The following is a 25,000-nucleotide window of genomic DNA, read 5'->3' as shown; positions in this document are numbered from 1 at the left end:
GATGGTTATTAGAGGTCGAATTCAAATAAATGTAACTTACTATAAATTAGTTAATTCTACGTTGGGATATTTAACTGTTTGAGGGGTGGGGGGTTGCTGTGTGAGGTTGGGAAGGATGGGCTTTTTAGAATATGAAGCAGGGGGCCTGCAATGCAGGCTGTCTCACTGATGTCTTTTCAATCTGAGGATGTCATACATGTGGATCTTATAGGATGTCTATATTGGATGTCCTCATGCATTATATGTTTTAAGAGTGCAGTAATGTAAAGATTTGAATATTGCTTCAATACATGAGTGTTAAACCTCTCTATCTCTTTCTCCTCCCTCTACTTCTCTTCCTCCCTCTCTCCATCTCTCCCTCTCTCTCTACCTCTCCCCTCCCTCTCCCCCTCACTCCCTCTCTCTCCTCTCTCCCCTCTCTCGCTCTCCTCTCCCTCTCTACCTCTCCCCTCCCTCTCCCCTCACTCCCTCTCTCCTCTCCTCACTCTCTCTCCCTCCCTCTCTCTCTCTCTCCCCTCTCTCTCTCTCTTTATCTCTCTCTCCTCTCTTTCTCTCCCTCCCTCTCCCCCTCACTCCCTCTCTCTCCTCTATCTCTCTCTTCTTCCCTCTCCCCCTCCCTCTCTCTCCCTCCCTCCCTCTCTCCCCCTCCCCTCCTCCCCCCTGCTGTAGAGCTGATGTACACAGTGGAGCTGGCTGGAGGGCTGGGTGCTGTGCTGCTGGTGCTGGGGCTGCTCTTGTCTCTGTATAAGTGCTGTCGGCTGGACATCCTACTCTGCTACAGACAGTACTTCGGCAGCGAGGAGCCAGACATGGGTGAGACGCACACACACACGGGCACGGGCACGGGCACGGGCACAGGCACGGGCACTCTAAAGTTCTTGCTTTTGTACCTCAAGACCCAATGCTATGCGTTTGCCACCAGCCAATCCCTTCAGACTACTGTAGACTACTGTAACTCTCTCTTCTGTACCTCAAGACTATACTCACTGCCTACACCTCCCTCTCTCTCTCTTTCCCTCTGTTCCCCCCCTCTTTTGTACCCCTTTCTGTGTCTCCCTCCCTTCCTCTCTCACACCGTCTCTTTCTCCCACCCTCTCCCTCTCGCCCTGCTCATCTCTCTCTCTCTCTCTCTCTCTCTCTCTCTCTCTCTCAGAGGATAAGGACTATGATGCGTACCTATCCTATAGTAAGGCGGAGCCTCAGTGGGGGGAGGAGCTTGAGGACGAGGAGAATTTTGCAGTGCACATCCTCCCTGAGGTGCTGGAACGGCATTATGGGTACAAACTCTTCATCCCTGACAGGGACCTCATCCCCACAGGCAGTAAGTCTCTCTGTAAGTGTGTGTCCGTGTGTGTGTGTGTGTGTGTGTGTGTGTGTGTGTGTGTGTGTGTGTGTGTGTGTGTGTGTGTGTTGAATATGCATAGCATGTATATAATCATACAATATGTATGTGTTTGTTTAAAGGAGTGTATGTGTGTGAGTGTATGTGTACGTGTACGTGTGTGTGTGTGTGTATGTGTGTGTGTGTGTGTGTGTATGTGTATGTGTATGTCTCTGTGTGTGTGTGTGTGACATGTTTGTTTTGGGTGTGTGTCTCATGTTGATATATGTATGGGTGTGTGTGTTGTACCAGATATTGCATGCCTATTCTACACTGATGTAGAATGGCAGGTAAGTCAGGCTGATAAAGAAGCTCATTAACTACATACAGGCAGACAGACCGACACACACACACACACACACACACACACACACACGCTCATGACTGCATGCAAGTGTAAACGCATGCTGTTTGGCCCTGTATAAATGTTTGTGTGCGTACATGCATGCTGATGGTTGTATGTGTGTGTTTACATGCATGTCTGTGTGTGTGTGTGTGTGTGTGTGTGTGTGTGTGTGTGTGTGTGTGTGTGTGAGTGTATGCGTTTTCATGCATGTGTGTGTGTGTGCATATGTGGTTGTGTGTGATCTGAAATGAAAGCTGTCTCTGTGTTTAGGTCTGAGCGTAGAAGATGACTCACATCTGCTTAGAGGTACTGCTCCTCTTCATGCTCTAGTCTTGCACACACACACACACACACACCCACACACACAGACACACAGACACACAGACACACACACACACACACAGACACACAGACACACACACACACACACAGACACACAGACACACAGACACACAGACACACAGAGACACACACACACACACACACACACACACACACACAGACACACACAGACACACAGACACACACAGACACACAGACACACAGACACACAGAGACACAGAGACACACACACACAGACACACAGACATTATTACAGTAGTGTAGTGGAGCTATAAGACTTTAGTTTTAAACTGTACATCATTACAGTAGTGTAGTGGAGCTATAAGACTTTAGTTTTTAACTGTACATTATAACAGTACTGTAGTGGCGCTATAAACCCATTAATGTTTAATTTGAAACAGTACAGAGCTGCAGTAAGCACACATAAGCAAACATAAGCAACATAAAAGTTTCAATGACTTTACAAACTGGTTCTCTGACCCTGTGCTTCAACTCTGTTCAAAGCTGCACAACTCCAACATCACGCTTAAAGACCTCCTTTACGGATTCATAAGGACTGGAGACTATGACACCTCATAAGGACTGGGGGCTATGACACCTCATAAGGACTGGGGGTGATGACACCTCATAAGGACTGGGGGCTATGACACCTCATAAAGACTGGGGGCTAAGACACCTCATAAGGACTGGGGGCTATGACACCTCATAAGGACTGGGGGCTATGACACCTCATAAGGACTAGGGGCTATGATACCTCATAAGGTTTGGGGCTAAGACACCTCATAAGGACTGGGGGCTATGACACCTCATAAGGACTGGGGGCTATGACACCTCATAAGGACTGGGGGCTATGACACCTCATAAGGACTAGGGGCTATGACACCTCATAAGAACTGGGGGCTATGACATCTACTTATTTGATTTATTGCAGTTTTGGGTGGCCTAGTTTCTTCTGATATGGCTGGTAATTAACCCCACTCCAGCATTCTCTTCTTACCCTTTTGCATGTGTGTGTGTGTGTGTGTGTGTGTGTGTGTGTGTGTGTGTGCAGCCTACATAGAGGACGTGGCGCGGTGTGTGGACCAGAGCCGTCGCCTGATCATCGTGCTGACACCGGGCTACGTGCTGCGTCGCGGCTGGAGTGTGTTTGAGCTGGAGGCGCGCCTGCGCAACATGCTGGCCTCCGGCGACATCAAGGTGATCCTGATCGAGTGCGCCCAGCTGCGCAGCCTCATCAACTACCAGGAGGTGGAGGCCCTCAAGCAGGGCATCAAGGCCCTGAGCGTGGTGCACTGGCAGGGGGAGAGCAGCTCGCGCCCGGGCTCCCGCTTCTGGAAGAGCCTGCGCCTGGAGATGCCCTTCCGGCGCCCGCCGCGCCCCCTCGGCAGCAGGCAGCCGCTCGACGCCAGCGAGGCCGGGCCCTTCGGTGACCTGCGCAGCGTCTCTGCGGTCTCCATGGCGACGGCGGCCTCCTCAGCCGCTGTGGCGACGGCCCCCCCGGACCTGCGCTCGTCGTCGATGACCTCGCTGCGGGGAGCGGGGGCTGCGGAGCGCTACCATGCGACGCTGCGGCAGAAGAACCCGTACCAGGCGCATCAGCAGCGCAGCTTCGACGTGCCCTATGAGGTGCCGCTGTCACGCGCCGGCACGCTGCCCCCGCAGCACACCTACTGCAACATCCCGCTCACGCTGCTCAATGGACAGCACACACACATGCACACACACACACACACGCAGGTGCACGGCCACGCGCACACACACATGCACGCGCACACACAGGGCAAGCCTCGGCCACAGAGACAGCGCAGCCTTGACCAGCCGTATGCCAACCACCACGCCATACTGCCTCTGTTGCCACGGGAGACCAGCGTGTCCAGCGTCATCTGGTGACCACAGAGGAGTCCCACACACACACACACACACACACACACACACACACACAAAACAAACTACACACAGACCCACATTCCATGTTTGGATTGTCACAAACTCCTGCTCGGAGACATTATAGACCTATTTTTAGCTCGAGGGTGGGTGTGTTTGTGTGTTTGTATGAGTACATTTCTGTATACCAAGGCCACTGGTTGACTGAATTGATTGATCAAAGAAATATCCTATCCGCACACGCAGTGACACACACACACACACACACACACACACACACTGAATTAAATGATTACAATGGAAAACAGGGTATTGTACAGTATTTGCTATTTTTGTAGCATCACTGTCTTCCTGGTTTTTTTTACTTGTAAATTTGATTGGATGATTTTCTTAATACTTCAGTATACCTTTTTTTGTGTTTTTTGTTTTGGACGGTTATGGAGTGAGGGTTTGCTTGTGGAATGTTTTTTGTTTCTTTTTTTCTTTTCATCTTGACATCGTGAAGTTTTGAGGAATTTCTTAGCTAACATTTAGACTGAACATTAAGATTTTCTTTTGGGGCTGTAAGTTTCAGTTTTATTCCACAAATTAAATCAATATATAGATTATGCAAAGAGAACATCAAGAAGCCCGAAATCTCTCTTTCTCTCTCTCTCTACAGAACCTCTCTCTCTCTCTCTCTCGCTCCTTCTTTCTCTCTTCCTTGTCATGGGCTTCGTATGTTTTCCACACAAACTCTTGTTGTGGGACAACAACGATATCAAACTGAGCTGATGTCCCTCCAGAGTATTTTATAGAGAAGAAATATATTTTTGTAAGAGAAATGTCTTCTACTTGTCTGGGCAGGGGAGGGGAGGGGAGGGCCAAACTGATTAGGATGTTTTGCTATTCAGTATTATATGGGGGTTGTCATCTTTTTTCTGACCATAAATTTGTGTCTATAATAGAAGTTGTTTTAAACAATGGCCTTCCTATCCAGGTTTCGATGTTAAGTCATGTTTGAGAAAAGTGAGTTTCATTTAAAGGGAAATGCTTTAGGACATACAGAGGCTTCACATATTCAGCCGTATATATATATATAATACATATTTATAAAAAGCTTTATATTGTTTCACTCCAAAGGAAGAAAGATTTTCCTCTTCTTAAGAGCTCTTCTTCTTCTGTTTTCTTAGTTATGCACTGATCATTAAAACCAGACAATGGACCTCTCTCTTCCTGTGTTGTTTTTCTCTCAGGACACATGTGGATACACACACACACACACACTTACACACACACACTCACTCACTCACTCACTCACTCACTCACACACTCACACTCACACTCACACTCACACACACACACTAACTAACACACACACACACTAACTCACACACACACACACTAACTCACACACACAAACACACACACACGCGCGCACACGCACACTAACACACACACACAGTAATAAATAGCGAGAGACAGAGAGAAGGAATGGATGTTTGTGTAATACTCACAATAACATGTGTAAGTGTGTGTGTGTGTGTGTGTGTGTGTGTGTGTGTGTGTGTGGTGTAATACTCAGAATAACATGTGTAAGTGTGTGTGTGTGTGTGTGTGTAAGTGTGTGTGCTTGTACATTGGATGCAGTAGGTTTATACCCGTCTCCTTCTACTCCACCTGTTTAACACATGTGGACACACACACACCTGCACACCCAAAGATGGAGATGACCAGAGCCGTGAGCTGATCCCCATTAGTGCTCCTGATGGAGCAACAGGCCAGTCCACAGGCAGCGCCCCCTAGTGGTTGGAGACAGAGGGGGCATTTCCTTAGGGGCACAAACCTACGCTAGGCTGGTGACTGATAGAAAGACCAACAGGGAACACTAACATCAGTTTAAGGATGGGAAGGGCTTTGATAAATGTCATGTGCATACACTGCCATCTGATGGTGGAATGCTGCAACAGTTCTCTTCTCATACCTTGTTTGAGTGTGAGGCTGTGTTTTCACTGCACAGTAAATGCAACCCATTCACTCCCAAGGGACACAGATCAGGTGTGTGACATATTGATATAAATCACAACAGGAGCTGATGGAATAGACCTGGTGATAGATAGGATGTGAAATGGATAGAAACAAACCACTTAAAGGTACAATAGGGGGCTCTTGTGTGGAACAAACTACTTAAAGGTACAATAGGGGGCTCTTGTGTGGAACAAACCACTTAAAGGTTCAATAGGGGGCTCTTGTGTGCCGATCCTAGTGGAACACTGGATCCCACCGCTGCCACCAAATGTCAAAGGGTAACCGTGTCAAGGGTCTTTTAGGGTCAAAGGGTAACCGTGTCAAGGGTCTTTTAGGGTCGGCACAAGAGGTAGCAGGGAAACAAAACTCTGTGTTTGGAAATGTATTTGTCCTCCACCAGGTGCATAATCCAAGAATGTGAAAAATATAAACAAAAAGACTGAGAATATAAATGGAAAGAAAAAAGATTTACAAAAAACTGTATATGTACAGTCAATAGCACAGTGTGGTACACAATGTCCCTAAACTGAGACAGCACAAAGGTATCATCCTCACTCTTCTGAGGAAACCAGAGAAGAGCATACAGAAGCTCTCAGCACAGAAGCTTCCCAAACACTACCACGCTGACCCTTAGCTGAACTCCCTCTATATGGCACATACCACCACAGGCCCAGAGCACAGGGGTGATGTCATGTGGCAGAAGAATTCATCTTAAACAAAGTTAAAATGGTACGAATAATAATTTGAGAAAAAATGGCACAAATCTGCAGCACTGAACGACGATCTTGCAAGCTACCATACACTGCTGGCCTCCTTCTCATCCAGCATCACTGCTGCTAAGAAGACTTTTTTCAATGACAAGATCAACGGTGCAACTGACGCTCGGAAACTATTCTCCACCTTCAAAACTCTTCTCTACCCTCCTCCTCCTCCCCCAGCTACTAACCTCGCTGCTGATAACTTTGCTTCCTTTTTCACAGAGAAAGTGGCAGCCATCGGAAAAAAGTTCGACCAACTGTCTCCCCCCCCTAAGGGCGCAACCGTCAATGGCTCATCATTTCCTTCTTTCATCCCTCTCAGCGAGAGTGAGGTCTCCAAAATCCTAACAGGTAGCCGTCCAACTACATGCCCGCTGGACCCCATCCCATCCAACATCCTTCAAGCCATATCACCTGCCGTCTTACGGGCAATAACACAGGTGATTAATGCTTCATTTAATTCTGGAACATTTCCTTCTTCATTCAAAGTGGCTCGGGTAACACCGCTGCTCAAAAAGCCGTCTCTCGATCCCACTCAGGTGGAGAACTATCGACCGGTCTCACTTCTCACGCTCCTATCAAAAACCATTGAGAGGGCAGCTTCCAAACAGGTCACAGAGTTCCTATCAAGGAACAATCTCCTCGATCCAAACCAGTCTGGATTCAAAAGCGGTCACTCCACCGAAACGGCCCTGTTGTCTGTGACAGAGGCCTTGAAAACAGCTAGAGCAGCAGCTCAATCCTCAGCTCTCGTCCTGCTTGACTTATCAGCTGCGTTTGATACAGTCAACCATCGCATCCTTCTGTCCATACTGTCAAGTATGGACTTTTCTGGCAAGGCGCACTCCTGGTTTGAATCATACCTCACTGGGCGCTCGTTCAATGTGTCATGGCAAGGTCAGCTGTCTGTTTCCTATCATTGCTATGCCGATGATACTCAACTGTTTCTGTCTTACCCTCCTGAGGACACCACGGTCTCGGCGCGGATCTCGGACTGTCTTGCTGATATATCCACATGGATGAAAAACCACCACCTTCAGCTGAACCTGGCCAAAACGGAACTAATGGTCTTCCCAGCCAAACAGGTCATCCACCACAACATCAATATCAATATTGACTCCTTATCTCTTGTTCCATCCAAAACAGCAAGAAACCTCGGGTCATTATTGATGACCAACTGACTTTCACGGACCACATTGCCTGTGTCTCTAGGTCCTGCCGCTTTGCGCTATTCAACATCCGCAAAATCAGGCCGTACCCAACCCAGTATGCCAACCAGCTGCCAACTCTTCAGAGAGCACTTCCCGTCCTAACTGGCACTTCAACTAGTGCGTAACTTGCAATTACAGCAGTTACATTTCTGCACCTCTTTTTCTTTTTTATTTAATTTTGTTATATTTCTTATGTGCTCGTAGCTTGACTATTCTCTCCCTTGTACGTCGCTTTGGACAAAAGCGTCTGCTAAATGACTAAATGTAAATGTAAATGTTGAACAAAGTCAGGCATTCAAAATAATGACAATAATAGTTACAGGTCACATTCACCTTTCAAAACCTAGCTACTTAATTAATTGATTTGTGAGGCACAAAACCATGTTCCTCGCGAACCTGCCCAAATCATAAAGTCGTCCCGGGACGGGAACGCAGTTCCTAAGAAAACAAGGAAGATGTAATGGTGGCAAGGTAATTATTCAACATTGTCCATTGAACAAACATGGTATTCATATTGTGTCATTCTTATACACATGCTATAAGCAAAGGCAACTTAATAGTAATTAAGGCACTATTGAGTATTATGAGCACTATGAAGGCCCCGTCACACCATGACGTTCTGGTCAACGTTCTCTGAACTTTCTAATCGTTCAATTTCAAGCGTTCTAGGGCGATGTGGACACATCTGGCGTGTTACTAACGAAATAATTGCGTAGGACTGACACATGACTAGCGTGGGACTGACGCATGAGGAGTGTGTAACACCGACCAAGTGGCGTGTCACTGGTCCGCGACAAACGTGTGCTGACGTGTCACTCTAGCGCGACAAACGATAAGTCAACCTTAGAAGAGCGTGTTAAGAGTGTAATTTACGTGTGAATAATGACAGAAAAGCGTTTTGCTGGCGTGTGGGTTTCATGGTCAAACGGGTATAAAACGCTGGAAAATCATAGTGGATTCAGTTGATCTGAACAGTGAACATCATGCCGCCAAGACCACGAAAAGGTGTGAGGGGGGCTTCTGCTACTAGCGCTGCTGCAAGTAAGAAGATGATAAATGCTGCTGAAAGTAAGAAGAATACAAAGCCTCTTTCACTAGCAATGTCTTCGGACGAAGATTTACTGTTATTATTACTGTGATTTACGAAATAACGGGCGTTATTCCTGGGGTTTTATGTTATTAAAATAAATTATTTAAATTTGACACTGAATTTGTGTTTCTCAATGTTTATTATTAGAAAACATCAACACATCCACACACATTGTCCCTGTCACAAGAGTCGTCATATCATATCCATCTGCCATGGAACAGCACTAGCTATAACAGTGCTCAGCTATGTTCAAGTTCAGTACATCTCCTTCATGCTGGGCTCAAGTAAGCATATACCCTCCACTCCGCTTTTCGCTAGATTATGCAATGACCTTGCATGACATGATAGCATTGGATATGTAGATGTATAGTGCACAGAATAACGTTTGCAATGATGTAAGTTGCGTTTGTTGATCACGTATGGTTAATAACATATTAATTGTAGAAGGGACATGATAAAATCAAGATCTTCCCTTGGTGAAAAAACTTTCGCCGATATCTTCCTACGAGAGATGGGTAAGGTGCTCAAATTTCCCTGGATCAAAGAGGACGTTAGTAGGCATGCCCATCACGTCTCAGGATTGCTGCGCACATAAGTTATTTCGGGTGCATCAACTGTAGGCCTACTCAGTTTACCCTACCCAACGACTGACTATGATAGCCAAACGCGTGCAAAGTTAATAAAACGTTCCACGAAAGTTCTCCAGCGTTTAAATGAAACGTTGAAGAACGCTGATCTCCATGAGAACTTTTGTGCATGTTCAAAACTTTTTTTTTGGACCAGCGTTCTCCTCCAATCACCGACGATTACCGACGATTACAGCGTTCACCAGCTTTCACACAAAGCTCTTCTGGCGCAATTTCAGCGACCATGGACGATTACCAACGTTTCCTCTAACATCATAGAACGTTGACCAGAACGTCATGGTGTGACGGGGCCTTGAGATTCAGGTGAATGTAGAGTGCGCTATAAATTAAATTAATTATTATTATTATTATTATAGTAATTTTTCGAACAACATTTTGGCAATAAAAGGAGGAGATTTTGATCAACAGTAAATGAATGAATGTGAAGTGAAATGTTTGGCGTGACGTAAGCAATAAGTGTGCACCCCTATGCTTCCACACACGCCAGCCAAGGTAAACCAGTTCAGAGAGTTTTGTGGGGATGTACAATAAGGACTGTAGAAGTCTCCGTTTTGTTAAAAGTATAACAAAAGTCCGTTGCGTCCGCCATTAGTATGCGGTGAGGACGCGCCTAAACGCTTGTTAAATACACACACAGGATCTGAACACACCAGACGCGTTTCTAAAAACGTGACGCTAGCAAAACCATTGTTTCCTATGGTACGGCGCGCCTTTCGTGTACGGCGCACTGCTCATCAATGTCACACTCGGCCCAGGCAGGTTGCGAAACGCAGCTCTGCTTCATAGGCGCCGGGTGAAGTAAACTATATGGCATAACAAGTCATTAAGTAATTTATACCTGTCAAACATCACAACAGGATCGATGAAAAGGTCCTCCCTTTCACTCGCTCTGTGAGTGTGTAGCTGAGCTGGCCAATCAGAATCCTCTTCAACCAAAGTCCCTCCCTCTGGCTTGCATCGACGTTATTAATCAAGGAAGTGGGAAACTGAGACGGACGGACTCCAGTGACTGACTGTTTCTCAGCGAACTTTAAACAGGTACGAGTTCTCTGGTGTACTTTTACACTCAACAAACAAACAAACCATTCCGGTTTCAAATACATGAATATGAAGCTGACAGCCTTGTGACTTTAGTATGTTGTGTTTTCCTGTTCAGAGACTGACATGATTCTCAAACTGTAATCGTTTGTGAAAGTCAAAGCAAACTGTGTTAGCAGCCGTTGCAAAAGAGAGTCCACCGGTAACAAGACTATGGCTTCGAAACCTTTCTCTGAAGAGGATTTCTCTTGTCCTGTGTGCTGTGACATCTTCAAGGACCCTGTTGTCCTCTCATGCAGTCACAGTCTGTGTAAAGCCTGTCTGCAGCAGTTCTGGGAAACAAAAATATCCAGGGAATGTCCAGTCTGCAGGAGAATATCATCAATGGATCATCCTCCAGTCAGTCTAACATTAAAGAACCTGTGTGAGACCTTCTTACAGGAGAGAAGTCAGAGAACTTCAGCAGGGTCTGAGGTGCTCTGCAGTCTGCACAGTGAGAAACTCAAGCTCTTCTGTCTGGACGATAAGCAGCCTGTGTGTGTGGTGTGTCGAGACTCAAAAACACACAAAAGTCACAACTTCAGTCCCATCGATGAGGCTGCACTAGATATTAAGGTAGGAATGCTCAGATTAGTTTAATAATGCTTACACATAATGTGCTCTATGAAGAATTAATTAGAAATTAAATATGCAGATGCATGCCTCCATAACTACTCAATGTCAACACCAGTAGAGTGCAAATCTTTACACCTGTGTTTACTGCAGTAGTTGTTACCCAGTAAAGTTTGTATGTATTTCAGGAGGTACTCAAGATCAAACTGGAGCCCCTAAGAAATAAATTCAATACATTTGAAGAAGTTAAACTCATCTGTGACCAAACGACAGCGCACATTAAGGTGAGATATGGACCAGATTAGACACGGAGTTTTAATTTCAGCAACAAGAAAAATTACTTTTCTATTACTGTATGTGTGATCATCCAGACTCAGACCCAACACACAGAGGAGATGATCAAGGAGGAGTTTGAGAAGCTTCACCAGTTTCTACAAGATGAAGAGGCAGCCAGGATAGCTGCACTGAGGGAGGAAGAGGAGCAGAAGAGTCAGATGATGAAGGAGAAGATTCAGAAGATGAGCAGAGAGATCTCATCTCTTTCAGACACAATCAGAGCCATAGAAGAGAAGATGGAAGCTGATGACATCACAGTCCTGCAGGTAAGAACTGGTCCTGTTTTACTTTTTTCCTAAACCAGTGTCTTTAACAGGAGTAAATCATTTCTGATTCCACAAATGAAATAAAAAGGATTTATACACTACTAATAATATAAGGTTCCATGAACAGTTCAGTGGCTATAAAGCTATGCATTATGTAAACAACACACTCAGGATTACAGGTTCTGTAGTAGTTTATAATAATCTGACAAACCAACACACTTAACCATAAAGACGGCAAGTAATACTGTTTTAGAAGTTCCTGTTTTTCATATTACTTGACATATTAATAAATGGTAGTGTTGAGATCTTGGAAGCATTACTGGCATTAATAGTTTGCTTAAGTTTCCTTTAAAGTAACAGTATGCCACAATTGTTGGTACCATCCTCAAATTCATTTTGATAGCATATGGTCATGTGAAGGACAGATAAACACTTTCCCACTAGCCATCCAGGATATGCCCTATGTAATTCTGTGTACCGGGCTGGAACACCCTGCAAAAATGGAAGAAAAGCTTTCACAGCATGACATTGCCAGCTATACTGCCAAAAGACACCAGTTAGTGTGTTGGCAAGCTTTTATCAGTGTCAACTGGGCTATTGGTGGTGTTTGCAAGGTTTTTGCATGCCTTTAGATAGTTAGCTTGCTAGTTTTAGAACATAACTCCTTATTGCTAGCCTGACGATGTCATATTCATAATTCTAGTCAGAATATGAGTCTGATACTGCTCCATTGGGCTGTGATTATGGGGCGTGTTTCAACCGAACCAGGAAAAAAATGCCTTTTCACTCAATTGGATCAACGACATCGGGGCCAGCTGATAAATACAATTTTTACCAAATCCCGTAGGAAGGACGGCAAAAACATATTTTCGATCGACAAATGCCTTGATCGCGTTTCTCTGTTCCTCTTTCAAAATGAATGCGCTGTCGATGTCTTCTAAAACATCTCTATCTACACATATCTCAGCTCTCCAGCGGCAGCCATGTTTGTTGAAAACGAATTCAACCCAAGTGACGTGGTTGATTACGTTACGGTTGATCATCTGTCCATCATTGTATGAAGCCCGCCCTGACAATTTGATTGTTCTGATCAAGTTTTTGATCGGGCATAATTTCTCCCCAACGGAGCAATGCCAGACCGAACTTCCCAACCTAAAATTTTGTGGACGGAGCTAAGTCCGTCTGGCATCCAGGCTACCTTATTGCTGCTTTAAGTGGTTAATGTAGGATAATTAAATGTCAAGTGTTAATGCAATGTTTACATCTTTTGTACTTTGGTGTTTTTTACAGAACTACAAGAGCACAGTGGAAAGGTGAGTGATCTGCCTCCTGTCTCTCCCTTCTCTGTGGTTCTGACCCCAAACCCACAGCAGCACTGACTCCTGAATGTTATTTCAGAGCCCAGTGCACACTGCAGGATCCAGAGAGGGTTTCAGGAGCTCTGATCAATGTGGCAAAACACCTGGGCAACCTGAAGTTCAGAGTCTGGGAGAAGATGCAGGAAATTGTTCAATACAGTGAGTACTGACTGAAACAGACACACACACACACACACACACACACACACACACACACAGAGAGAGAAGGGGGCATACATTGATTTTACATGATCAATGCATAGTAAAATGGATGATACACTACTGTTCAGTTTCATTGAAAGCTCATTTGACACACACACACTCACACACACATGCATGCAAACATTTCAACATATTTAAAATATAGAGAACACCCACTTTGAAATACATGCCACAGAGAAATTAACACACACCTACACACTGTCACACACACTTTCACTGGGAGTGTGTTTCCATACTTTAACACTGGCATCTTTCCTCTGAGGATCTTACCAGTGAAACCTGAGTGACAGCAGAGCTCCCCTAATACGTCTCTGCTTCTTATCTCATAAGAACATACACACACACGGACACCAATACACACACACACGGACACCAATACACACACACACACACACATACACACACACACACACACATACACAACTCCCCATATGCATCTCAAACATCCCTTTGTGACCATGTCTGCCCAGGCCCCCCCAGCAGTGGATAATACACAGCCACAACCACCAATAACGGCTGTGTTCAATTCAAAAACACCATACACACACAACCACCCGACTGCCAAGCAGATTACAGAAACTTTGGGTGAAATGATTTGCCAGGACCTCTTGCCCTACTCAATTGTTGAAAACACGGGTTTCCGTAAGCTCCTAACTCTCACTGTGCCATGCCACAGGGTACCCTCACGCATGCATTTCTCACGTACAGTTGGACCAAACCTATACTGTGATGTTAAAGCAAAGGTGAGGAAATACCTGTTAAGCATGGAGGGCGATGTGGTTCACTGTACCACAGACATTTGGACAAGTTGGGGGGTTCAGACCGTAACTTTGTTCAGTTAAAAATAAAAATAAAAAGTGAGATGAAAAGTACAGAATGAGGATGTGAAAATATATTTTATATTTAATAACATAATAAATGAATATAATGAATCAGTTTGATGCTTTGAAAAACACAACAATTTCATTACCAATGAATATTAGGCTAAAAAATACAACATGTGCCTGATTTAACATGACTTCTGACATAAGCCACGCCCACTTCTGGCCTTCTATCTGAATCCAGATACAAAGACAGATTATGTTGTTGGTTTAACAGATAAAAATACAGATACAGATAATGACCTCTAGTTTGTATATGTGTATGTATCTCTTTTTGTGTCTTTCCACCTAAACCATTTGTGTTTCTCACTCTGCAGCTCCTGTGATTCTGGATCCCAACACTGCAGCCGACAATCTCTACCTGTCTGAGGATCTGACCAGTGTGAGAGACAGCGATGAGTGGCAGCAGCTTCCTGATAACCCAGAGAGATTTGATGAGAAGGCCAGTGTCCTGGGCTCTGAGGGCTTTAACTCAGGGATTCACTGCTGGGATGTGGAGGTTGGAGAGAACACATGGTGGGTTGTTGGTGTGATGACAGAGTCTCTCCAGAGGAAGGGAAACTATGCCTCCATGAGTGGACTGTGGTTTGTTTATTATCAAGATGGTAAATATAGAGCAAGCTCTTCACCACAGCCCTCCACTCTCCTCACAGTGAAGCAGAAACTCCAGAGGATCAGAGTGCAGCTGGACTGGGACAGAGGAGAGCTGTCATTCTCTGACCCTGATAATAACACACATCTACACACTCTCACACACACTTTCACTGAGAGAGTGTTTCCATACTTGAGTGTTTCCAGTAATCTCCCTCCTCTGAGGATGTTACCAGTGAGAGCTTCAGTGAAAGTAGAGCAGCACAGCAAGAGATGATGTCACTTCCTTTTGCCAGATTAATAATGACTTGTTCATGGTGTTAAAATGTCTTCATAAATTAAGCACTCTGACTAATTGGCTGTAATGTTAGTTGCCTCAAGAAAATCCCACAGGTGTCACGTGATCTGAACTCTGTAAATATTGCAAATTGAAGGGCAAATATCTGTCAGAAATGTAATTTAAATTATGTTCCTAAACAAGTTACTTTTATTTTCTAAACGTATGCTGATGGTGACGACGCAACATGGTTACATTATTGACCGGCCAGACAGAAATGTTAATAATGATTTTTACTAACATTTGATTCTGATTTATTTGGATTTATACCTTTCTTAAGATTCAAGTTACTGTGATCATGACAGTTTTCTAAACAATGATGTATGATTTCAGATTTTAAGCCTCCTTTTAATGATGTTGTACCACTCGTTTGTATCCAAAAGAAAGGAAATTCACAATAAAATATAGCTAAATCATTCGTACAACCAGTGCATATCTCAGAATTATTGGTATTTTTTGTATTTAAAAATGTCTTTAACAACTAACAATGCAAATTGAAAATATGCTTCAAATATACATAATTAAATCTGTCATTTTACAAGACAATAACTCTTTTGTCTCTTCGGTCTAAAATGACTGGTGTGATTTATGAAGAAATTGCACACCTATTTATATCAACACCCGACTGACTGCATTAAATGTGACATCTGACAACTTTACCTTTATCAAAATTCTAAGGAGTCTTGGACAATCATTTCAAAGGCCCCTACATTTGTGACCAGACACGAAACAAATGTAAAATTATTTAAAAAAAAAAAACTTTGACTCTTACTATAATTCATTTTATCCATTCAGGTAGGTATGGTGGAGGATGTCATGATTCCTTTTGAGTTTAGGATGAAAGATATTTGTATTAAAGATCATTTCAGACCAAAATGCACACCCAGGTCTCATCCTGTCTGAGGACCTGACCAGTGTGAGAGACAGTGATGAGAGTCAGCAGCTTCCTGATAACCCAGAGAGATTTGATGAGTATGCCTGTGTCCTGGGCTCTGAGGGCTTTAACTCAGGGACTCACTGCTGGGATGTGGAGGTTGGAGAGAACACATGGTGGTATGTGGGTGTGATGACAGAGTCTCTCCAGAGGAAGGGAGTCTTTACCTCCACGAGTGGACAGTGGTGTGTGTATTATAAAGATGGTAAATATGGAGCACACTGCTGGGATGTGCACACCTGAGAACTTGTTTATCCTGCTTTAGAATAATCATAACATATGTGATGTTATTTGGATATAAAATGTAACAGTTTATGTGTATCATGTGATACTCCATTATAGTCGTCCATTCATTCTCAGGGCCACTGTTCTGGGGTCAGACATTAGTGAGGGCTTTGGGCTCTTCTGTGTGGCACCTTGTATTGGCATTTACAGGATTTGCTTTTAACTTATTTTATTTTATTTCATCCCGAGATTAGTTCTGAACTATTGTAGTCATGCTTCCACTGCCAGCAGCACACTTCACTCTCATGCAGTCCTGTAACACGAGGAAAATTATTTACTTTATTGCTGACTTTATTTAGGTTTGATATTACATCTCATTGTATTATTGTTATTATCTGTGCCATTCGGGTGTGATCATCAACTCCCAAAATAAAATAAATACAAATAAAATAAAATAAACAATAATGATAGGTGAAAATTCACCCTAGTTACCTCAGGACTCCAGAGCTGCATATAAGTATATTTATTAGACAAACAACAAATGCAATCGGGCTCACTCCCAGCACAAGGCTGAAAGTGAAGCCATGATAAACACATCGCACAAGGTTTATATAGACAGAAGTTTAGCGTTCAGCAGAGATAACCATGTGGTGGATTTCTGACGTCCGAGGCAAGGATGGAAGTTTTGCAAGGTCGGAAGAAGCACAGTTCGACCCTTCTTATCACCTCTGGTCTAAACATGCTCTTGTACATATGCAGACTAAGTGGCACCTCATAATCTAAGTTACACACATGCAGAAACACAGAAAAGCCATGTTCCTGCTTACATAAGTACATGATTCATATAAGGTAATTAATAATACAAGGCACTTGATTATTATATTCTTAAGTCATTAACAGTGTTTGGAAATTATCCCCATCAGTCCCTCCTTTTATCCGTTTCAATGGATAATTCAAAATTAAAATCACCTTTCTTAATTCGTCAATTATCAATTTCAATGGATAACCTCAAAATCATCACTCTGAGCTTCATCACATGGATTTTCGGAAAATAGATCATTACTGAACATCACTCCATATCATCATAAGTCAATCATTTAAAATGTCATCACATTTCTCATCACACATTTGAATACTTTGCATTTGTAGGCCAACATAGTGGGTGTCGACTGTGTGTGTGTGTGTGTGTGTGTGTGTGTGTGTGTGTGTGTGTGTGTATCATTAGCTCACCTAGGCTTCAGATAACATTCAAACAAGGCCTCTTTGCTGTGTCCTTGAAGGCCTTCTGCAGAACACATCGGCTGTTGAATATTACTGGGCAGGAAAATGTAAACAGTCTCTTTGTGGAAAGTGTGTTTGGGCAGTCTGGTTCCCCCATCACGGATGATCTTTGGCCAGGCCCCATCACGGATATTTGACCAAGACCGGTGCCTGTTGTGATCAATATGTTACCATTATCCACTAGGCTCTTTTACCCCACTGGACAGTGTAGTTTTCTTCACCAGGTTTGAGATGAAAAATTGCTTAACGCAAAGAATCCCCTTTGTAGCTGGACTTCTGTCACAGTGGCCCGGCCTTGGAAAACTGTAGAGGAAGACAGCTCCTATCCTCTGTCTCTTTCTAAGGCAGGCTTACTCGTTTACAATGTGTTAGATGTATCCAGGTGGCTCTCTCCGCTATCTTGACTGTGGTAGATGTTGACAGTAGCACTTTGTATGGTCTGTCCCACTTGGGCAAGTGGCAGTGTTTTCTTTTGAGGCTGTTGATTAGGACCCAATCTCCTGGCCAAACCTTGGTTTCAGCCTCACAGTGTTCCTGTATAGGGGAAAGAAGTCTGAGAGCATTTAGTTTCGACATCATCTTTGCCATGTACTCTGAAAGTGTGTATTCAATCTCTTCGTCTGTTATAGCAAATGGTTTAAGAGTTTAGGCAGTGTAGATTCTTCCATACATCATTTCAAACAGTGATAACATCATGCATGCTTCATTTCACTAATTTCACTCTTGGATTCTCAATTAACTTTTAATAGTTTAGTTAATTCTTTTCTACCAGTCCTGCTGACTGGGGGTTGTATGGACAGTGATTATCTATGGCTAGACAATATTTCTTTCTTTCGTTTGGATTTAACTCAATAAAATCAATAATGAATGATTAAACATCTTTCTCATAAAATATAAATAAGATGTACAAATATATGCTTACTATCCCTCCTGTGAGTAAACTGTATGCCATAATAAGTAATTAAGTAATTTATACCTGTCAAACATCACAACAGGATCGATGAAAATGTGCTCTCTCTCTCTCTCGCTAATAGGGTAGCTGAGCTGGCCAATCAGAATCTTCTTCAACCAAAGCCCCTCCCTCTGGCTCACCTCAACTTTGTTAAACAAGGAAGTGGGTAACTGAGACGGACGGACTCCAGTGACTGACTGTTTCTCAGCGAACTTTGAACAGGTACGCTGTACATTCAACAAACAAAACAACCATTCTTGTTTGAAATACATGGGTATGAAGCTGACAGCCTTGTGACTTTAGTATGTGTATGTGTATCTTTAGTATGTGTATTCCTGTTCAGACACTGACATGATTTTTAAACTGTGAACTTGAAAGTGAAAGCAAACTGTGTTACCAGCCACAAAAGAGAGTTCACCGGTAACAAGACTATGGCATCAAAACCTTTCTCCGAAGAGGATTTATCTTGTCCTGTGTGCTGTGACATCTTCAAGGACCCTGTCGTCCTCTCATGCAGTCACAGCTTCTGTAAAGTCTGTCTGCAGCAGTACTGGGGAACCAAAGGATCCAGAGAATGTCCAGTCTGCAGAAGGAGATCATCAAAGGAACATCCTTGCCTTAACCTCCACTTAAGGAACCTGTGTGAGACCTTCTTACAGGAGAGAAGTCAGAGGGCTTCAGCAGGGTCTGAGGTGCTCTGCAGTCTGCACAGTGAGAAACTTAAGCTCTTCTGTCTGGACGATAAGCAGCCTGTGTGTCTGGTGTGTCGGGACTCAAAAACACACAAAACCCACAACTTCAGTCCCATTGATGAGGCTGCACTAGATATTAAGGTAGGAATGCTCAGATGAGTTTAATAATGCTTACACATAATGTGTTCTATTAAGAATGAATTAGGAATTAAATATTCAGATAGATGCCTCCATAACTACTCAATGTCAACACCAGTAGACTGCAAATCTTTACACCTGTGTTTACAGCAGTAGTTGTTACCCAGTAAAGTGTGTGTGTATTTCAGGAGGAACTCAAGATCAAACTGGAGCCCCTAAGAAATACATTCAAGACCTTTAAAAAAGTTAAACTCATCTGTGACCAAACATCAGCGCACATTAAGGTGAGGTATGGACCAGATTAGACACAGGAGTTTTCATTTCAGCAACAATAAAAATAACTTTTTTATTACTGTATGTGTGATCATCCAGACTCAGACCCAGCACACAGAGAAACAGATCAAGGAGGAGTTTGAGAAGCTGCACCAGTTTCTACAAGATGAAGAGGCAGCCAGGATAGCTGCACTGAGGGAGGAAGAGGAGCAGAAGAGTCAGATGATGAAGGAGAAGATTGAGAAGATGAGCAGAGAGATATCATCTCTTTCAGACACAATCAGAGTCATAGAAAAGGAGATGGGAGCTGATGACATCACATTCCTGCAGGTAAGAACCGGTCCTGTTTTTCTTTTTCCTAAAGCAGTGTCATTAACAGGAGTAAATAATTTCTGATTCCACAAAGAAAACAGGTTTATAAACTATATGTATGGAAATTATGATGATATAGCATTACTGGCATTGGTAGTTTTTGCTTAAGTTTAATGTTTAATGTTTTTGCTTAAGTGGTTAATGTAGGAGAATTTAATATCAAGCGTTAATGTCAATGCTTTACATCTTGTGTACTTTGGTGATTTTTCACAGAACTACAAGAGCACAGTGGAGAGGTGAGTGATCTGCCTCCTGTCTCTCTTCTCTGTGGTTCTGAACCTAAACCCACAGCAGCACTGACTCCTGAATGTTATTCCAGAGCCCAGTGCACACTGCAGGATCCAGAGAGGGTTTCAGGAGCTCTGATCAATGTGGCAAAACACCTGGGCAACCTGAAGTTCAGAGTCTGGGAGAAGATGCAAGAGATTGTCCAATACAGTGAGTACTGACTGAAACAGACAGACACACACAGAGAGAGAGATTATTTATAGAGCACATTTCATACACAGAGGCAATTCAATATGCTTTACATAAATAAGAGCAAAAACAAACTCCAAAAGAAATCTGAAGACAAGTGAAAAGATCAGAAGAGCTGCCAAGCGGAAGGGGGAACTGGAGGAGAGCGGAAGTGATGAAGAGTGTGTAGACGCAAGTCTACGGGTGAAAAAAAGAAAAAAAGATCAGAATTGATAAGGATACAGTAAAGCTAAAACAGAAGACATTGTTAAAGTGAGCAGAATGCAATTGAAAGAGTATTATTAAGGATGCTCCAGTGAACTGTTTCTCCAGTGAACTGTATCGTTCTCACATGTCGATAAAAGGAGGATTTAGAACGACAGGGGGAAATGTCATCTTCTATTAATATGGATGTGTCAGGGTGTGTGGTAATGCAGCCTGTTTTCATGCTTTGACAACATGAACACATTTTTATTTTGTCGTGCATGACCAAGGTTTTGTCGGGGGTGCAGCATATGTAATAATATGCATACATAATTACAGATTACTTTGGGTGAAATGATTTGCCAGGACCTCTTGCCCTACTCAGTTGTTGAAAACACGGGTTTCCGTAAGCTCCTAACTGTCACTGCACCATGCTACAGGGTACCCTCACGCATGCATTTATCACGTGCAGTTGGACCAAACCTGTACTGTGATGTTAAAGCAAAGGTGAGGAAATCCCTGTTAAGCATGGAGGGCGATGTGGTTCACTGTACCACAGACATTTGGACAAGCTGGGGGTTTCAGACAGGTTCATAAAACTTAGTTCAGTTACAAATAAAAATAAAGAGAGACATTGGACCCTTCCCACCCTGCCCATCATCTGTTCCCGTCACTCCCGTCAGGGAAAAGGTTCAGATCGACAAAAGCGCCACCTCCAGAATGGCAAAGAGCTTTTACCCTCGTGCAATAAGGCTTCTCAACAGCTCACCCAAACCCCCCCCACCTCCCCCCCGGCCCGGCCCGCCCCCATGGACTGCACTCTGACACTCTACTCTGCAACTATTGATGCACCTCAATGTACATATATTGCTTTTTTAATTTACTCAGGGATATTTATTTATCTATTTATTAATTGTTATTTTATATTTTTTTTAGCTGTGGTAGTTAATGTCCACAGCAACTTAAGTTTTAGCTGTCTGTTGCTGCCTCTACTGTCTCGTTGTTTTTGTGACAATGACAAATAAAGTACTTTGAACTTTGAAATAAAAATAAAGAGAGAGATGAAAAGTACAGTATGAGGATGTGAAAATATATTTTTATAATTAATAAACTAATAAATAAATAAAATCAATGGGATGCTTTGAAAGCATATCAATTGCATTATCAATGAATATTAGGATAAAAAATACAACATGTGAGGATAGGAGCTGTCTTCCTACAGTTTTCCAAGGCCGGAACACTGTGACAGAAGTCCAGCTACAAAGGGGATTCTTTGCGTTAGGCAATTTTTCGTCTCAAACCTGGTGAAGAAAACTACACTGTCCAGTGGGGTAAAAGAGCCTAGTGGATACTGGGAGGGCGGGGCAGTCCTATTTCTGTGAAGTCATGGGGAGTTACAAGGGAAAAATGAAACAATGTGTGGGACTTTTGATATTAATTGCACTACTCTACATTTTGGGACTGTTAACATATTGATCACAACAGGCACCGGTCTTGGTCAAATGTCCGCGATTGGGGCCTGGCCAAAGATCATCCATGGTGGGGGAACCAGACTGCCCAAACACACTTTCCACAAAGAGACTGTTTACATTTTCCGTCCCAGTAATATTCTACAGCAGATGTGTTCTGCAGAATGCCTGATGGGGAACAGGGCCTTCAAGGACACCCAAAGAGGCCTTGTTTGAATGTTATCTGAAGCCTAGGCGAGCTAATGATACACACACACAGTCGACATCCACTATGTTGGCCTACAAATGCAAAGCATACCAATGCGTGATGAGAAATATGATGACATTTTAAATGATTAACTTATAATGATATGGAGTGATGCTCAGTAATGATCTCTGTTCCAAAAATCCATGTGATGAAGCTCAGAGTGCTGATTTTGAGGTTATCCATTGAAATTGATAATTGACGAATTAAGAAAGATGATTTGTGATTTTAATTTTGTTTTTGATTGTGATTTTTAATTATCCATTGAAACGGATAAAAGGAGGGATTGATGGAGATAATTTGCAAACACTGTTAATTACTTAAGAACGTATGAATCATGTGCTTATGAAAGCAGAAACATGGCTTTTCTGTGTTTCTGCGTGTGTGTAACTTAGAATATTAGGTGCCACTTAGTCTGCATATGTACAAGTGCATGTTTAGACCAGAAGGAACGAACTGTGCTTCTTCCGACCTTGCAAAACTACCATCCTTGCCTCGGACGTCAGAAATCCACCACGTGGTTATCCCTGTTGAACGCTCAACTTCTGTCTATATAAACCTTGTGCGATGTGTTTATCATGGCTTCACTTTCATACTTGTTTTGTGAGTGAGCCCAATTGCAATTGTTGTTTGTCTAATAAATGTACTTATATGCAGCTCCGGAGTCCTGAGGTAACTAGGGTGAATTTTCACCTATCATGGAGGTTGGAGAGAATCCATTGTGGCAGGTGGGTGTGATGACAGAGTCTCTCCAGAGGAAGGGAGACTGTCCCTCCATGAGTGGACAGTGGTATGTGTATTATAAAGATGGTAACTATACAGCACGCTCTACACCACAGCCCTCCACTCTCCTCACAGTGAAGCAGAAACTCCAGAGGATCAGAGTGCAGCTGGACTGGGACAGAGGAGAGCTGTCATTCTCTGACCCTGATAATAACACACACATACACACTTTCAAACACACTTTCACTGAGAGTGTTTCCATACTTTAATGTCGGTAGTATCTCTCCTTTGAGGATCTTACCAGTGAAGGCTTCAGTAACAGTAGAGCAGTTCAGATAGAGCTAATGAAATTTCCCTTTGTTAAAGATGACTTACTGTTAATATGTCCCTATTCATTATGAATTCTGAATGACTTGGTTCTATGGTTAGTTGCCTTAAGAATATCCAGAGGTGTCACATGATCTGAAGTCTGCTAATATTCCAAATTGAAGGACAGATGTCCTTGACATGAATGTATTCAAAATGATATTCTTAAACATAATAATTACTTGCTTTTATTTTCCAAACTTTGTGTGAGGTTGGTGGAATGTAGTCATGTTTTTAAGTTGTCTACAATCTGTTGAATAACTGAGGTCCATGAGACAGTGGAGCAGAACAGTTTGAGCTTCAGTCTGATCCGACTCCTAGGACACAGAAACACTGATGACTAAAATAAAATAAAAGCTGCTTCAACCGGTTTGTCAATTGCTTTACTTTTTCATGTGATTATTTTTGTATGTATCGTTATTGTAGTACCGCCACTATGGTTCTGACTGCCATACCACTGAACCATCCAGCACTGACAACGTGTAACAGATGACACTGATACTCCTTAATAATTCATTTAATTAATATACAATTCAGTTTTCCTTTTATTTGATTTAACATGGGAGAATTGTGTGAGAAGGCTTTAGTCTGGGTACCTCTCCAGCACATCCTGTTTAGTTCTGAATGTCAACAGTGCCACCTACTGACAGGTATAGAGTAGTGCCTGCAGGAATGACATCAGAAATGAAAGGAGACAAACCTATGCAGTCAGAGGCACTGAGAACTGAAGAGACATGACGCTAATTTAATGAAAAAGACAAACACATCTGTGTTTCCATACTTTAATGTTGGCTCTAAACTCTCTCCTCTGAGGATGTTACCAGTGAGAGCTTCAGTGAAAGTAAAGCAGCACAGCAAGAGATGATGTCACTTCCTTTTTGTCAGGTTAATAATGACTTGTTCATGGTGTTAAAATGTCTTCATGCATTAACCATTCTGACTAATTGGTTGTATTGTTAGTTGCCTTAAGAAAATCCCACAGGTTCATGATCTGAACTCTGTAAATATTGCAAATTGAAGGGCAAACATCTTTGACAGAATTGTGTTGTAAAAGATATTCCTAAACAACTTACTTTTATTTTCTAAACCTATGCTGATGGTGACGCAACATGATTATAGATTTTAAGCCTCCTTTTAATGATGTTGTACCACTTGTTTGTATCCAAAATTAGAACATTTAGAAAATAAAACTTACGTACAACTAGTGCAAATCTAAATCCCAGGACTATTAGTATTTTGTGTATTTTACAATGTCTTTAACAACGAACAACACACATCAACATGCATCAAATATCATTTTACAACATTATACGTTTCATTGTGTCTGGTCAAAAATGGCTTCTGATACCCATAATATTGACAGC

The 25,000-nt window shown here is 42.9% G+C and overlaps 3 protein-coding genes across 3 annotated transcripts in view; all 3 read left to right on the top strand.

The window, feature by feature from the left end:
- The window catches only part of LOC105912533 (interleukin-1 receptor accessory protein-like 1-A), a 13,451-nt gene extending 8,294 nt beyond the window's left edge, over positions 1-5,157 (top strand). Inside the window, exons 3-5 of the mRNA XM_042709555.1 lie at positions 670-813; positions 1,154-1,321; positions 3,121-5,157. Of these exons, the coding sequence (XP_042565489.1) occupies positions 670-813; positions 1,154-1,321; positions 3,121-3,959 (1,151 nt within the window). The 3' untranslated portion in view covers positions 3,960-5,157. The remainder of the gene's footprint in view (positions 1-669; positions 814-1,153; positions 1,322-3,120) is intronic.
- Positions 5,158-10,526: 5,369 nt separating this feature from the next.
- On the top strand, positions 10,527-15,732 carry LOC116217909 (zinc-binding protein A33-like). Its single transcript, XM_042709538.1, has 7 exons — positions 10,527-10,704; positions 10,823-11,319; positions 11,505-11,600; positions 11,688-11,918; positions 13,209-13,231; positions 13,317-13,435; positions 14,697-15,732. The coding sequence occupies exons 2-7, from the start codon at positions 10,918-10,920 to the stop codon at positions 15,245-15,247; spliced, it is 1,422 nt and encodes a 473-aa protein (XP_042565472.1). The 5' UTR covers positions 10,527-10,704; positions 10,823-10,917; the 3' UTR covers positions 15,248-15,732.
- A 3,398-nt stretch (positions 15,733-19,130) lies between these two features.
- LOC122128692 (zinc-binding protein A33-like) overlaps positions 19,131-25,000 on the top strand; it is a 24,756-nt gene continuing 18,886 nt past the window's right edge. Inside the window, exons 1-4 of the mRNA XM_042703227.1 lie at positions 19,131-19,532; positions 19,718-19,813; positions 19,902-20,132; positions 20,501-20,612. Of these exons, the coding sequence (XP_042559161.1) occupies positions 19,131-19,532; positions 19,718-19,813; positions 19,902-20,132; positions 20,501-20,612 (841 nt within the window). The remainder of the gene's footprint in view (positions 19,533-19,717; positions 19,814-19,901; positions 20,133-20,500; positions 20,613-25,000) is intronic.

Source organism: Clupea harengus, chromosome 2 (assembly GCF_900700415.2).
Source record: "Clupea harengus chromosome 2, Ch_v2.0.2, whole genome shotgun sequence".
NCBI classification, from domain to species: Eukaryota; Metazoa; Chordata; class Actinopteri; order Clupeiformes; family Clupeidae; genus Clupea; species Clupea harengus.
Note: the sequence above shows the minus strand (reverse complement) of the source record. Positions and strands in the feature narration are given on the sequence as shown.

Coding starts and splice junctions, on each gene's coding strand:
- LOC116217909 (XM_042709538.1), top strand. CDS start 10,918: ATGGCTTCGAAACCTTTCTCTGAAGAGGATTTCTCTTGTCCTGTGTGC. Junction 11,320..11,504: donor AGGCTGCACTAGATATTAAG/GTAGGAATGCTC, acceptor TATGTATTTCAG/GAGGTACTCAAGATCAAACT. Junction 13,232..13,316: donor TACAAGAGCACAGTGGAAAG/GTGAGTGATCTG, acceptor ATGTTATTTCAG/AGCCCAGTGCACACTGCAGG.